The following is a 15,356-nucleotide window of genomic DNA, read 5'->3' as shown; positions in this document are numbered from 1 at the left end:
ATAAAGTAAAAACAGCCTAATTCTCCACCAGCTGGGAAATAAACAATGTGATTATTCATACAATGGATTTACATATAGCAGTTAAAACAAATCATGTGTACAAGTATCAAAGTGGATAAGTTTAAAAAATATTATATTAGGTAAAAATGAAAGTAAATAGCAATAAGATACATTCAATATGATATAATTTGTATCCAATCTAATCTAATTTTATATGCACAAAACTATGTTATACAGATGTATATAGAGAGAGTCAAAGATAGATTGATACATGTGTAGTGTAAACTGTTGAATGGCAAAGGCACATTCATGATAGGAAATGGCTAACCCTGGGGAGGGAGAGGAAAGAGATGGAAGGTCAGTTTTAGGTGTATCCATAATATTTTATCTATGTAGAAAAAAGATATTCTGAAACAAAGCAAAATGTAAACATCATTTAAATTCAGACAGTGGATAAATGGTTGTAATATTTTCCGTATGTTTGAAATATTTAATAGTCAAAGTAATTTTTATTTTATTTAAGTTACTTGAGTTATTAATAAGAAAACACTTTGTTTTTTGTATTTGGAGAAATACAGAAGCAACACACATAGATCTTATAAGATTCGAGTTCCTTAATAGAGTTGATTTCATCCCTATCTAAGATAAGTTCGTGATGTGATAGTCAGTTCCAATTAATTCCACAAGAACATCCTTTTCAAGCTTATGTTGGGTGGGGATCCTTTTTGTTTATTCCCCAAGATATATGTGACAATGAAAATTTAAAGGGTTTTCCAGACTTTCTTTGAACTTACATTTATAGGTCAAAACATGATGACTATAGTTAACACTGCTATTGGTATATTTAAAAGTTGCTAAGAAAGTAGATCCTAAAAGTTCTCATCACAAAGGAGAAAACATTTCTTTTTCTTCTTTTGTTTCTTTGGGGTTTTTGTTGTTGTTTTGTTGTTATCTATGGGAGATGATGGATGTTAGCTAAACTTATTGTGGTAACTATAATATGTAAGTCAATCCATTCTGCTGTACACCTTAAACGCATACAGTGCTGTCTGTCAATTATATCTCAATAAAACTGAAATCAAAAAAAGAAAAGAAAGAAACCTGCCTGGCATGCAGCAGGCGTGTTGTGTTAACAGTAACATCTGAGATTCCCTGGGGGGAGGGCAGAGCCAGGTGCCTGGAATGTTGCTGTGTTGGTTCAGGACAGAAACCACCCTGCAAGCTTTAGCCCTAACTTGTTTCTGCGTAACAGCAATGTCAATCACCAGGGCTAGGGCTGTGTATTCCTTCCTGAGCCAGGAGCTTGGGGCCAGAGATAGCTGGGGCCCAGCGAGGAGCACAGATAGACAGCCCTGCCTCTCGTTCTCCTGTCCTCGGGCAGTGTGTCCTTGGGCGGGTCAGTAGCCTCTCACTGCAGGTGGGGATCAGTGAGGCTCCCCAGGAAAAGACCTTGGTGCTGGCATCCAGTAGGTCCTGAATTAACAGCAGCAATTATTTTTTATTATATACACACTGTCACATTAAAGGTAAGTGGACTCTTTAAAAGTGAACTGGTTTTAATTCTCCTTACTTGGAATGCGTCCCACCAAACCCATAGTTAACTCCCACAGTTCCTCCAGCTCTCAGCTCAGATCTCCCTTCCTTTCCAGCCTGTTACCTACACTGGTTTTCATAACACCAGGCACTTCTCTAGCATAGAGCTTGTCACAGTTGCTATTTAACATACAGGTTTAAAAAAAAAATGCATGGCTTTCGTTGGGCTAGGAACTCCATGTGGGGCAGTAACTGTATCTTTTATTATCCGATATCCTCAGGGCTTTGCACCCTACCTGGCACTGAATGGAGGTTCGAGAAATACTGAATATGTAAGAGAAAGACAGAGAGACAGACAGAGACAGAAAGAAGGAAGGAAGGGAGGAAAGAAGGGGAAAAGAAAGGGAGAGGAGGGAGGAAGGAAAGAGAGAAGGAAGGAATGAATGATTGAAGGAAGGAAGGAGCCTCTGTAACCCTCCACCACCTTGAGATGTCTGTTCCCCACTCGCAGGGACTTGTGTGCGGAAACTGCAGGGTGACTTGAGCCAGGAGGCTTTCGAGAAGGTTGGAGTGTTTCTGGGGGTGTCATGATGGGGAAGCTGATGAAATATAATTCATATTTTATGACAAGATGAGGAAGATTTAAACGTAAACATGTTCTCTGCCCACTTGGGCTTCTTCCCGCTCCCATCAGTGTGTTGCCCTGATCAGACCCTCCGGGGAGACAGCATTCCTTCTTAATCTCACAAAGGGCCACAGCTCCTTAGGAGATAACCTTCCTTCTCAGTCTTGTAAGGGGTCACGTTGACCCACGGCCCACTACTCGCTCTACGATCCAGATTGTGTAAACTGTCAATAACACGTCATTTGCCTTATAACCCCTTGTCTCAAAAACTGATGTGACTACTTTGATCTCTAACGGGCGAACAGTCCTCAGAGCTTTCTGAAAGACTGTCTCCTGGTTCATAATCCTCAGGTTGGCTTGAATACAATTTTCCATTTCTTTCTCAGACCGACTAGTGATTCTTTTTTTTTTCCATCAGTGTGAGGCTAGAAGAATGCGTCCATCCCTAGCATCAGAATGCCCTCCCCACACAGTTGGCCAAGGGAGGATGGCTTATCTCAGAGGAAGACCCTGAGGTACCCAGCCCCGCTCCACCGTGGAACCCCTCAGTCATCCCCAGGAGTCCTCCTGGGGCCTGACGGAAGCTGCTGCAGGGGTGTGTGTCCAGCCTGCTGCTGAGACCAGCAACCCTGACAGCCCATGACACCATCCCCATGACCAGCCGCCTTTTCCACTCGTTGCCAAGTCGGCAAGTTGGCTTACATCCATCTACAGGCTCTCACTTCCCCAGGCACAGCCTCTCCTGCTGTGTCTGTGAGACCCCATGCCTGTGCTCTTCCTACTGGTTGAGCCTCCCATCATGGTGCTGAGCCTCCAGCTGGGAGAGCAGAGCTGTCATTCCAGGTGCTCATGACTTGGCTCCTCTTGATGGAGGCCGTGATGGTCCCATGCAGTGATGAGTACACAGGAAATCTCTGCTCAGTAGAGTTCCTTTTCAAGTTCCACTATTTGCTGGGACGTGAAACTTCAACCGTCACCTAAGCTTTCTGAGCCTTGCTTTCTCTATTCCTAGACTGGCAACAATATTTAGGATTGTTTGTTGAGGACCGCCCACGTGTCAGGCTAGATCATTGCACAACTGTCTTTTCAGTTAGTCCTCCCAAATCCCGGTGAGGTTCTCATCCTTAACTCCACTTGCTGGTGGGCAATCGGAGACTGGGAATCGAGGCACCTGCCGAGGTGGGCCAGCTCACGAGTGACAGAACCAGGAATGGCCCTAGCGTCCGTTTTTATATATAATTTTTAAAAATTGAAGTATCATTGACTTCCAATGCTGTGTTAGGTTCCAGTGTACAGCACTGTGATTCGGTTACGTCTATATATTTATATTCTTTTTCATTATAGGTTATTACAAGACATGTAATTCTTGTACTTCCCTGTGCTATAAGAGTAGGACCTTATTGTTTATGTATTTTATATACAGTAGCTTGTATCTGCTAATCCCAAACTTCTAATTTATCCCTGCCCACCCTCTTTCCCCTGTGATAACTGTAAGTTTGTTTTCTATGTCTGTGACACTCTTTGTTTTGTAAATAAGTTCATTTGTGTCTTTTTTTTTTTTTAGATTCCACGTAAAAGTGGTGTCATATGGTATTTGTTTTTCTCTCTCTGACTTCCTTTACTTAGTAGGAAACCCAGGGTCCTTTTAAGTCCAAGGAGCACATTCTTCATGCTTCTCATGCCATCACCTGCCCCACTAACCTGCAGTGATGCCACTTCCATTAGAGAATGAACGAGAATGAACGTGAATGAACGTGAGTGCTTTGAGCTCACTGTTTGCCACCACGGAGGAGTGAGGTGTGGAGGGTAAGAATGAAGGCTCTCCATTCAAATCCTGGCTTTGGTGCTTACATGGTGGGTAACTTCACCTTTCTGAGCCTCAGTCTTTTCTGCCTATGATTTTCAGATGACAGTGGTACTTGCCTGATAGGGTTGTTTGGGAGATTAAATGATACGGAGCCTTTAAGACACTTAGCACACAGAAGGTGCTTCCTAGATGTTAGCTGCTGCTGTTGTCATATTCAAATTCCTGCTTCAGACCTCATTTCAGGGAGCATCTGCTCAACTCAGTATGCGGCGACCTTAAAACAAAGCATTTCTTTTCCTCATTCATTCTTTTGCTTGGCAAAATGAATCGAGCCCCTAGCGTGGTTCTGGGACTATGCAGGTACCAGAGGCACGCAGGTGAGAAAGGCAAGGCTGGTGGTCCTCTGGGGAGACAGCCAGCCGACAGCTGTGATGTGATGAGGTAGGGGCTGGGCTAGAGACGAACCTGATTAGGCTCCTTTCTACTTCTCTCTGAAGAATTAGGGCAGTCTTCATGGGAGAGTTGATCCTGGGCTGAGACAGACCAAGAGGAGGGTGAGCACAGTGGTTAGGGAGGAGAGGGTGCTCTGGGCAGATGAAATGGTGTGTGCAACAGCATTCAGTTAGGAGGGCGAGTGCATGTTCGGGAAATAGCAGGGTGTTCAGTATGATTGGAGCAGTGTGTGTGTGTGTGTGTGTGTGTGTGTGTTGGGGGAGGGGAGGTTGTAGAGCAGCGGCTCACAGCAAGGGGGTGATTCTGCTCCCGAGGGGATATTTGGCAATGTCTGGAGACATTTTTGATTGTCTTGAGGGGAAGATACTCCTGGCATCTGGGGGGTGAGGACAATGCTGCTAAACACCCAACACTTCACACAGGACAGCTCCCACAGCAAAGAAGACTCCAGTCCAAAATGTCAGTGGTGCTGAGGTTGAGGAAAAGCAGGGCCAGATCATGTGGGGAATATTTGCCCAAGAGCGAGAAGTAATAGAAAAGTGTCTGATTGTGTGATGGGTTCCAGGGTTTAGAAGCTCGTTTTGGCAGCATACCATGTATCAAAGATGCAGGGAAGTTACAGTAAGACTGGAGAAGGGAAAGTAATTTGAGAGCCATTAAAATGATCCAGGTGCAAGATGGTCAGTGGGTGATGAGAGTGGCAGAGGAAATGGGGGTGGGGGGGTGGGGGAGATGGCAAAGAAAGAACCCCGTGACTTGTGGATGTGTGGGTGATGGAGCAGGACGGGTGATGGTTGGCCCTGGAGTCCTGGCTTGGGGATCTGGGTGCAAGGTGATGATTCCTCTTGAGAAAGTAACCACAAGAAGAGGAGCTGATGTGTGTGTGTGTGTGTGTGTGATGAGTCAATCTGACATGTGCTGAATTCATAATGCACAAGGGATGTCCAAGCTGGGAAGCTTACCGGGTGGCCATATACGTGAGTCTGCAGCTGTGGGACCAGACTTGGTGAGGTGCAGATCTGGACCTGAAGATGAAGATTTGGGAGTGATCAGTACATATTTGGTAGCTTGTGACACGGGGGTGGATAAGGTAACCCAAGGAGAGTGTGTTAGGATTAGGGAAAGAAGACCACCAAGAAACCAGGTGGTGGCCAATGCTGAACTTTCCAGAAGAGGAAGAGGAGCCCACACAAGCAGAAACTGGGAAGAAATGACTAGAAAGGTGGCTAAGAAAGGAGGCAGTTAAGGAGGAGGAAGTAGAGAGGTACCATGCGCTACAGAAGTCAAGTAGGATAAGCACTGAAGGTTGTCTGCTGGGTTTGGCAACTGGATGGTCAGTGGGGACCTTGTCAAGAGTGGTTTCCGTGGAGCAATAGGGTGGGCAGAAACCAAATTACTGTGGTGTAAGGAGTCAGAGAGGGTTGAGGAACTGGCCAGCGAGTCTACACTGCTCATTGGAAGAGCTTAGTTTTGGTGCAAAGCAGAGAAGCCACTTCATTCTTTGACTCAACCTCTAAGAAACACCAGGTCGTCCATATCCTGGCTGAAATTCCAGCAGCACAGGCCTGTGGTTTGGCTCCTAGACGTGTCTTTCACTTCTCTTCTGCCTCTCCTATGTCCTGTCCATCAATTCTTCAGAGCCTAGTCCAGGGAATACCTTTTCAAGGAAGCCCTCTCTGCCTGCCTTTTCCCTTAATGTGACTGGTAGCACTGAAAGCTGGTATCTTCCAGTTTGTGTAAGTTTAATCTTTCTAAGGTCCATTCAGTACAGTGTCTTGTTTTGCTGCCTAAGAGGTTCATTCTGTTTGTCTTACTCTATCAGCTACATTAAGCCTCCCTGAGATTAGAGACTAGCTCTGAGTATTTACTGAATGAATGAATGTATAATCCAGTGCACAGAGCCTGGTCCAAGATTGTGTCCATGGCAGGTGGAGCTCAGAAAGACATCTTCTGAATTGAAGTTAATGGACTTTTACTCAGACCGAAACTCAGCTGGGCTTTCTCCAGGGGGTAAAATTCAAGCTGATCAATCAAATAATTGATTAATTAATTCAACATATAATTGAAAAACTCCTTCTGTGACCTGGGTAGAGTTCTAGGCAGTGAGCAAGAAAGATAAAGTCCCTGTTTTCTTGGAGCTTACTTCTTACTGGGCGAGACAGACAAGAAACAAGAAACCAGTAAAGGAGCAAGATCATATCACTTGGGCAAATGTTCTGGTGGAGATAAATGAATGATGTGGCACAAAATAACTAGGTATGAGAGTGGGTTGGGTGAGCTTCTTTAGAAACAGTTCTCAAAGAAGGCTTCTCTTGGGCGACCTTTGAGCTGAGACCCATCAGATGAGAAGGAACCAGTACAAAAGCTTTAGCATGGCCAATGGAGCTGAAACCAGTATGACAAGGATCACTCATACCAGTGAGGTTGAATGAGTAGACAATAGCCAGACCATGGAAGGCCTTGCAGGCAATGGTAATGAGTTTGGATTAATTACTAGTGTAGAGGGAAGACATTGAATGGGAAGCGTGGGGATGATGGGCTCTGATGTACATTATCAAACATGGCAGCCTAGGCTAGCAAGGTGGCAGCAGAGATGGGGAGAAGTAGATGGCTTGGGGAGGTATTGAAGGTAGAAGGTGGGGCAGGAGCCGGGCACTGACTGCAAAGACATATCCCTCGCGATTCATTCTTTCTAACCTTGTTGCATGTATGCAGTCCGTGGGAGAGGAGCTGCCTTGCACGGTAAGGTGAGTTATCTTCCCAAGGAAGCAGGAAGAGCACTGGACTGGGAATCAGGACATCTGAGTCCAGTCCAGGGCACTTTCCATATCTGAGACATGGAGACTTGACTGGGTCATCTCTAAGGGCCCTTCCAATTCTAACATTCTTGGTCTCTGTCAGTTGTTGGGGCTTGCAAATGGGGAAGAGTCAAAGGAACTGTGAATCAAGGCTGATTGCACAGATCAGTGGCCCAGGTCCCTATCTCCCTGGCTGCTCACCCCCGGGATGATGTTAGACCTTTCACCACTTCTTATCTGCCCCATGGGGAATATTGGCCAAGCGCAGTCAGCAGGCAGTTGATCTGTCCTGAAGTTCTGGCTCCTGTGGTCCATCGCTTGTCTGAGGGCAGAACTTGGAGCTAGAAGAGGCTAACCAGCCTCTCATGGTCTGAGGTGAAAGGCAGTGGAACCTCTGGCCCAAATCAACCTCTCTTTCTCTCTGTCCATATTTCCTGATCTTCTGTTCCTGGGTTTGTTAGAAGGTCCTCCAGCCCACACCTTTGTGACATTCCTCACCCTCTGGCAATCTGCTGGACCATCAACTGCACCAACTATAGTTTATAGTTTATAGTTGGTGCAACTGATGAATTTCGAATTCATCCTGGGGAGGAAATGGGGCTCAAGGGTTGTATTGGTCTTCAATGCCACATAACAAATTGCCCCATATTTAGTGACTTCAAACAACACACATCTATTAGCTCACAGCTATGTAGGTCAGAAGGGTAGGCATGCATGTTTTGGTTTCTGCTCAGGGTCTCCCAAGGCTAAAATCAAGGTCTTGGCTGGGCTGTGTTCTCATCTAGAGTTCAGGGTCCTCTTTCAAGCTCATGTGGTTGTGGCAGAATTCTATTCCTTGTGCTGTTCCTGGCAGTCTGTCAAATGGGAGCTGCTCCACCCTCCTTGGCACAGGGCCCTCTCCACCCTCAAATCCAGCCATGGAGAACCTCCATTAGGTTGAATCCTGCTCATGTTTGTAATCTCTGATTTCAGAAAGAGCCCAGTCCCTTTAAAAGTCTCCCTGATTCAGTCAGTCTCATGCTGGATGGTTTCCCTTTTGTAAGGTCAGCTGTGCCACATAATATAACACAAACACAGGAGTAAAACCCACCATATTTGCAGCCCCAGGGGGTATGCGGCATGTGTGCATGGGGGTGGGAGAAGGCTCTTGGGGGACGTCTTAGGATTCTGCCAGTCACAAGAGCCAAGCGAGACTTTTTGGGTAGAGATGATGGGAGGTCATTCCTGGCAGTTTGAGAAAAAGTCATCCAGTAACGTTTGAGGTTATTTTGCCTTTTGGAGGGTGTAAAACAATCTCATGGAAGGTTTGGGCCCTCATCCTAGCAACATCACACTATGTCGTCTATGATAGCAGCGTCCATGGCCCCTTGAGCCCGTCCATCATTTCCAGGCTATGGAGCAGGGTGTGGGGACGGCATAGATAAAGAGGAGGGCTGAACAGTGTCAGTTGGGTGTCTGGAGCTGCAGAGCTTTCTACCTTTGAGCTGCTGTGTGTTGGTCATGGGAAGGATGTAAACCAGACTTCCTTGGTGTTGGCCACCACCACGATTGTCACAGTGACGTCTGCTCAGTTCCCTGTACACACTGGTGTACACTGTGCAGCACCTGTACTTGTGGCAGGACAGATTCCTCAGTGCCAGGTCTGCCCCTGGACAGACTGTACTGGGGCTACAGCAGGCTCCCCCATGAGCCTACAGTTGTGATGAGTCCCTGAGAATGAGATTAGGAAAGATGAAACGCCGGGGAGGGGGAGGGGGGCTGTTGGCACCCACCATGGGAGTGCTGATATGGAATTGGATGACTGAGTCTGTTTAGGGCCATCCAAGCGCGATAGTAACTTTGGGGCTAGAAAGGAAGATTCTTAAAACTCAGGATCTTGTAGTGTTGGTCCAACACTTCTTGGGGGAAGAGGGCAGGCCTGAGGCTGGAGTAGAGGTGCTGGGCACCAGGCCCCCTTGCTCAAAGGCACTGGGCCCCAGCATCTCCAGCTAAAGAGCCCCCATTCAACATCCAGGTATACTGAGCACACTGCAGCTTGAGATACAGGGAGAGAGTGGGCAGAGGACCCTAGGTGGGCCACTTGTGGGTATAGGGCAACCTAAATTATGTCATTGGCACCGGAGGGAGACATTGGTGTCTTGAGAACTTGGCTGATGTGGGTCAGCTCCAAAGACCTCAGTCACTTCCACGTCTAATAACCTGATGGCTCTCACTTGTTGAGCAATAACTAAATGACAGTTCCTGTGCTCAAAGCTGTCGGTATCGGTCAGGGCTCTTAGTGGCAGGCCAAGGAAACGCTCTCTGGCTGATCCAAGAGAGAAAATGAATTTATTGAAAGGAAATGGGGTAGATCATAAAATTGCAGAAAGGGCTAGAGGATCAGATGTGCGGCCAAAACCAGGCCGCAGAACAGGTCTGGGGAGGACCCCACGGCTGCTGCGTGATCCAGACCCTGTGGCCAGCACCCAGGGCGCTGCAGGGCTTGGACCCTGGGTCCATCCTCTGGCACTGTGGCCGCTGTAGCCCCGGGAACTCCATCTTGTCATTACCACCACCAGAGAGAGGTCTTCTTGGCCATTTTTTGGTCACTAGCTCCAGATTCAAAGTGTTGAAAGGATGCTTCTGTTTGATGGAGGCTTAGTTGAGAAGGAGGCTGGGAATTTGTCACGTGTGTCTTCAATAATAAGAGGCCTGCCCCCGGCCAAGATCCACAGGAAGTGGAATTCCGGAAACAGAAAGGCAGTGAGTGGGTGGGACAGTTCACAGCATGTCTGCCACACACACATTATTTCATTCATTCCTGGCTGACTACCCAGGTATTGTTATCCTCACTTTATGAACGACGATAATGAGGTACAGAGAGGTTAAGGACCTGTCCGTGGTCACACAGCTATTAAGTGGTAGCCTCTCCTTTTAAACTTGGACTGTCTGACTCCGAAATTCATGCTCGCAGACTCTGCTCTATACCTCCACTGGATGTTGAGGAAATCGAACTTCTAGGGTCACTGAAGTTGTGGATTTCAGACTGTGGACTGTGTGACCTAAAGGAGAGACTTTCCTTGGGGTGTGGGTGCCACCAGCTGATGCTCTAAGAATTGGCTCCATCGTGTCCTTGTCTGACTACAGTAACAGCTCTGTCCAGACACATACGAAGTGGCCCCGCAGGGAGGGCTCGGGGATGGGGCTGAGCAGAACGCAGCTCAGGCTCCTGTCTTGACTCCTGTTGAGTCACTCCCTTGGTTCCCGCGTCTGTCTCCTGAAGTCAGTGGTTACGAGGAAAGGATGTCTCCATTCCTTGGCTCAAGATGGGATGTATTGATCCCTGTTTTCCCTACTCTTTTCCAATGCGTGCAGTATTGACTTCAGCTATAAAGGGAAAGGTCCTGTCCTGCACATGTGCCAAGGTCACCCTACCTGCCCACCTTACTGCTGCTCTTCTTTCCACCTGGACCACCTGTTCCTTCCCTTCTATTCACCACCAACCCACCTAGATGAGAGCCAGCTCCTTGTGTTCCTGGAGGCTTCCCCACTCTCTTTCACTGTGGAATTTCTTCTGAATCGATGGAGAGTGCCTCTTAATTTGGGTCTTAATCGATCCCTTCTTGTTTTATGTGGCTGTCTCCTCCTACCAGCGAGATTGAAAGCAAACTAGGGGCAAGGATTATCCATTGCTCTGATTTTGTCTCCACCTAGATGGTACAGTTTTTGACTTACAACAGTCACATGGAAGGAAAGAGAAGTTTGGTGCCAGAGGGAACTGGATTTGAATCCCAGCCCAGCTATGTACCTGAGCAATTTGTTTAAATATTCATTCATTCAACAATATTTATTGAGGACCTACTATGGGCAGGCGCTGTACTAGGCACCAAGAATGCAAAAGTGAGTAAACAGACATGGTCTCTGCTATCATGGAGATTATGGTCTAGGGAGGGGGGTGGATGTTAACCCATTAACCAGATAATCTCACAAAAAAGAGAAAACGACTAAATGCAACAAGCTCGCTGAACAAACTCCTGGAATTACAAGAAGGGGAAGTTGATCCAACTTTGGGGGGTTGTGCAGAGAAGGTCAGGAGCCGCATTAAGCCTCAGCTTCCTCATCTGGAAAATGGATATTTCACCCACCCAGCTCACTAGGTTGTTGTAAACGAGGTAACAATATAAGGCACAGTATTTTAAAGTGTGCAGTAAATGTTGCCATAATAAAGGCTGGTAGGTTGGCCAACTGAGTGGTTAATTTCTGAAGGGGAGTGGGGTTAGGCAGATATGAGCATTTCCTGTGCTCAGATGTTCCCGAGGACAGTGAGTCTCAGATACATTTTCCATCAGAGTCAGCTGGGAAGCTCTTAAAAAATGCAGACACTTGCCTTCCACCTTAGATCTACGAGCCAACCAGAATTTCCCAGGGTGGGGTTTGTGCATTAAAAAAAAATCTTTAAACAAAGCCTCTTGCAAAATGCACAGTTACAAAGAGAAGGGAAAGAACCATCTCCCTCCCTTTTCTTTCCTCTCTTCTGTCTACTCTTGGTAGTCACCAAGGTCAACAGGCTGATGTGAATCCTGTGCTTAATAAAGGAAACTTGCAGCTAGATTCTTGCATAGGGTTTTTGTTTTTCTTTGTAAAACTATTCTCATACTAGATGTTTTCCTCTGCATTTTGTTTTTCTTTCTTTCTTTCTTTTTTTCATTTCACAACACAGCATACACATCTCTTCAGATTTACAGATATAGGTCCAAATCTTTTAAGAGCCACATTATATTCTGTGGGATGGATGGGCCATATTTTATTCAAAGCTCTAGTGGTGGATATCCGGGTTGTTTTGATTTCTATAAACAGTAAAGCAATGCACAACTTGGTAAGAATGTCCTTACTTCCGGGTACTTTTATTTCCAAAGGATAACTTCCAAAAAGTGAAATGGATCAAATGACAGGTGCGCTTTTAATTGGATAGATATTGACAGATTTGCTTCCAAAATGTCTGTGGCAGCCACGTCCCCACCAATAAAGTGGGAGAGCTGTGTATTTTGGAAAAGCTCCATAGGAGATTCTGTAGTGCCCAGGATAAGAACCACTGGTCCCGAGCCATCCCAGAATGGCCCTGAGTTCCTGAAAGCGATGTCAGGAAAGAATGAGCAGACTCCCCAGGGATATGAAGAAATAGTTCTTATCAGCCTCCCATCTCTCTCAGGCTGGGGGTGCCAACCCTCCTTCTTCTGGGGAACTTCCTCCAAGGCTCCTATATAAAATGTCATTGTGAAAAAGAGTGAAGGAGGATCGAGCTTGGGGTGTTCCTCAGGATCTAGGAAGACCTCTGGGCTAGTGAGTACTATCCTGTTGCAGTGAAGCTGGTCCCAAGTAAGTGTTCGATCTCCTGGGAGGCACCTGGTTCAGGCTGAGAGGTTCTAGAGGGCTGACTGGCACCCCATGTGGCTTTCAGGGGTGAACTGGGGCAGAACTTCTCACTCTCAGCCTTTCACATTCCTCCTGAAGTACGTGAAATCTCTCCTTGGCCGGAGAAGGCAGAGAGTGGACGATGTGAGCTGTTTGAGCTTTGAAGAGGGGCCACACTTTCTAAGAGCTGCGTGTTCCTAGAAAGGCCAGCAATCACTGTTTCTTGATCCTTTCTTGTTTTATAGACTCTGAAGAGCCCATTAAGTACAAACAAATAGAGGTAATGCTCCCTTCGTGGCATCCAGGCCCACAGGACAGTCAGCCTTGGCTGCCCCTCATGGTCGGCTTCGTTCTGTTCAGAAGGATGTCCCACTGAACTGGAGCACTGGAGGCTGGGCTCAGCACCAGCTTTTGGGGCCCATCCTGACTTCTATCCATGCTTTCTCTCTCTCCACCTCACTACTCCAGCTAATGGTGTAGCTGTGATGTGTATGTGTGTCCAACTGTGTTCTCCCCTACAGGACAAAGCCAAGATGAAACTCCTGCTACTTCTGGCTCTTCTCTTTGGGACAGTTTCGGCATTTCATCTGAGTAAGTCTCCTTGGCCTTCAGCCTTTCTTTCTCTGCTTGACTCCTTTCTACAGTTCACAGGGGCAGAGTCACACAGCCAGCGTATTCTCTGGCCATCTCCCATTTCAGGATCTCTGCACTTAAAGGAGCAGCGACCCCAGAGCTGGGAGTTGAAGGGACTCCTTGGGGCATCTGCATGCCTGCCGTCTTGGTTCTACTCTGACATTCTCAATGTCATCCTTTCTGCAAGATGCAAATGGTGGTCACAATGGTGGCTTCTTTTACTTTGCCCTCACTGAGTGTACTGTGCTAAGTGTTTTCTATGCATTGTCTCCTTTAACGGTCATAGCATCCCCATGAGGTATGTGGTGCGGTATACCCATATCACAAAGAAATTAAGCTAGTAGATAATGGAACTAGTACCAGACCCACGACTGTCTGACTCTAAGTTCATGCCCTTAACCACCATGACCTCATCTGGGAAGCTGGTTTCTCCTCTCAGGGGCTCTGTTCCAGGCAGGGTCTCTTTCCAGAGCTGAGCATGCAGATGCCTAGGGCAAGGTGGGAGCTGTCCATGGTGCTGGGGAGGAAGAGGGGACGAGGCGAAGGAGGAGGCGCTTGGCCTTTTTCCCTGCCAGGGACTGAAATGTCCAACGTTGAGAGCCCCTTGGGAGATGACACCCTGCCTCAGGTTGGGGAGATGCCAGAACATGAGGCAAAGGAGGCCCCTTTGGAGGAGCTGATGCTGCTGGAGAAAGAGGAAGAGAAGGGCTCTGGAAGTGAAGATGCCCCAAGGGAAGAGGGGACTGTTGAGTCCATCTCAGCCTTGGAGGAGGTGGGCAAGGACTTTCAGTGCCCCAAGGAAGAAGACACAGTAAAACTGGAGGGCATCTCTGGGTGCAAAACCTGTCGCTTCCTCCTGGTGACGACAGCCTTGAATTTTAACTGTGCTCAGGTGAGTGGCCAGTGGCTGAGGCTGAGGCTGAGGCCCAGGGTGGGGACAGAGAGGGGATGCCTCCAGCCTGTGTAACTGGTCATTTTCCTTATTGAAGACCCCGGGGGTGTCAGCAGAGGCCCTCAGAGGTGCTGAGGGTGAGAAGTGTGGGCCATGTGGAAACAGAATTTGCATTTTCATCTCCAGCCTTCAAATGGTTGCGGGAGTGGAGGCTGGGTGAATTTTGGACTAAGGTCATGTGAATTCCTGCAGGAGTGGCACTCCATTCTTCCTCTTTCATCCTGCTCTGCAGCTTACTTGCCAGAGATGCTACCATGGAAGACTCATCTCCATCCATGACTTCGGACTTAATAACCAGATCCAGTGCCAAGCTGGAGGGGTCAATGGGGGCCAAGTCTGGATTGGAGGCCAGGTCACAGGTTATATAAGTGGGGTCCCAGTTCTAAGTGGGGAGCACCTCCTGACCCCAGCCAGTGCTCAGCTTGCTGCAGACTTGTCTGTGTTTCCCGTCTCTGATCCCCTGAAGAACTGGGGATAGACGGACAGCTGGGTGAGACACCAAGGGGGCCGCCTAGGCATTGGGAAGAGCCACACGTTTAGAATCAGAAGATCTGGGTGCAAGTTCTGCTCAGTCTCTATGACTTGGGCAAGACTGTGAGCCTGGTTCATCATCTTTAGGATGTGGTTGCAACACCTGCCCTACCTCTTGTTAGGGCTGGAAGGATGAGTGTGTCACTGGGATGCATAGAACATGATGGTGATGATCACTGTGGATCTACATTTTGGTTGACCAAGACAGTGTCCACCGTGGTCCAGTGGTCCTTGAAGGGACAATTCCTGGCGGCAGCAGGAGGGTCAGGCAGGGATAGTCCCAGCTCTGCACACCTGCCTTCCCTTTGCCCCATGCCCCAGCCCACCTCTTCCCATTCTGTCTCCTCTAGGGTTTGTGCATACGCTGTCACTGGATTGACGGCAGTCCCTGGAATTTTGCGCCCTGGGTTGCAGGACAGCCCTGGACCGGTTGTGGTGGATGTGTGTCCATGTGTATCCCAGGTGAGGTGGGAGTGGGGATGAATGATGGCAAGTCCTGGGATGTGGGAGGAGCTCAGAGGAGAGGTTTTAGGAAAAGCCAGACCCTCCAAAGGAGAGGCCTCCTGGACCTTTAGACTCAATCTCTACTGCGGTGTGGGGTAGGGAAGGGAAAGGCCCCTCCTGGGTGGAGTC

The 15,356-nt window shown here is 47.7% G+C and overlaps 1 protein-coding gene across 2 annotated transcripts; it reads left to right on the top strand.

The window, feature by feature from the left end:
• The first annotated feature begins 1,441 nt into the window (after nucleotides 1-1,441).
• Nucleotides 1,442-14,709, top strand: LOC102532147 (bone marrow proteoglycan). 2 transcript variants are annotated; one of them, XM_006214156.2, is made up of 4 exons: nucleotides 1,442-1,526; nucleotides 13,129-13,198; nucleotides 13,816-14,099; nucleotides 14,425-14,709. In XM_006214156.2, the coding sequence occupies exons 2-4, from the start codon at nucleotides 13,141-13,143 to the stop codon at nucleotides 14,668-14,670; spliced, it is 588 nt and encodes a 195-aa protein (XP_006214218.2). In that variant the 5' UTR covers nucleotides 1,442-1,526; nucleotides 13,129-13,140; the 3' UTR covers nucleotides 14,671-14,709. The 2 variants fall into 2 exon arrangements, 1 of the variants encoding a protein (XP_006214218.2); XR_012077081.1 differs by lacking the exons at nucleotides 1,442-1,526; nucleotides 13,129-13,198 and having other exon boundaries at nucleotides 14,014-14,132; nucleotides 14,425-14,506.
• The last annotated feature ends 647 nt before the right edge of the window (nucleotides 14,710-15,356 follow it).

The sequence above is a fragment of the Vicugna pacos genome, chromosome 10 (genome assembly GCF_048564905.1).
Source record: "Vicugna pacos chromosome 10, VicPac4, whole genome shotgun sequence".
NCBI classification, from domain to species: domain Eukaryota; kingdom Metazoa; phylum Chordata; class Mammalia; order Artiodactyla; family Camelidae; genus Vicugna; species Vicugna pacos.
Note: the sequence above shows the minus strand (reverse complement) of the source record. Positions and strands in the feature narration are given on the sequence as shown.

What these genes read in the sequence shown, in the direction of transcription:
- LOC102532147 (XM_006214156.2), top strand. Translation starts at nt 13,141, where the DNA reads ATGAAACTCCTGCTACTTCTGGCTCTTCTCTTTGGGACAGTTTCGGCA. An exon ending in AGTTTCGGCATTTCATCTGA is followed by an intron (nt 13,199 to 13,815) that starts GTAAGTCTCCTT and finishes TTTCCCTGCCAG; the next exon opens with GGACTGAAATGTCCAACGTT. An exon ending in AAACCTGTCGCTTCCTCCTG is followed by an intron (nt 14,100 to 14,424) that starts GTGACGACAGCC and finishes CCTGCTCTGCAG; the next exon opens with CTTACTTGCCAGAGATGCTA.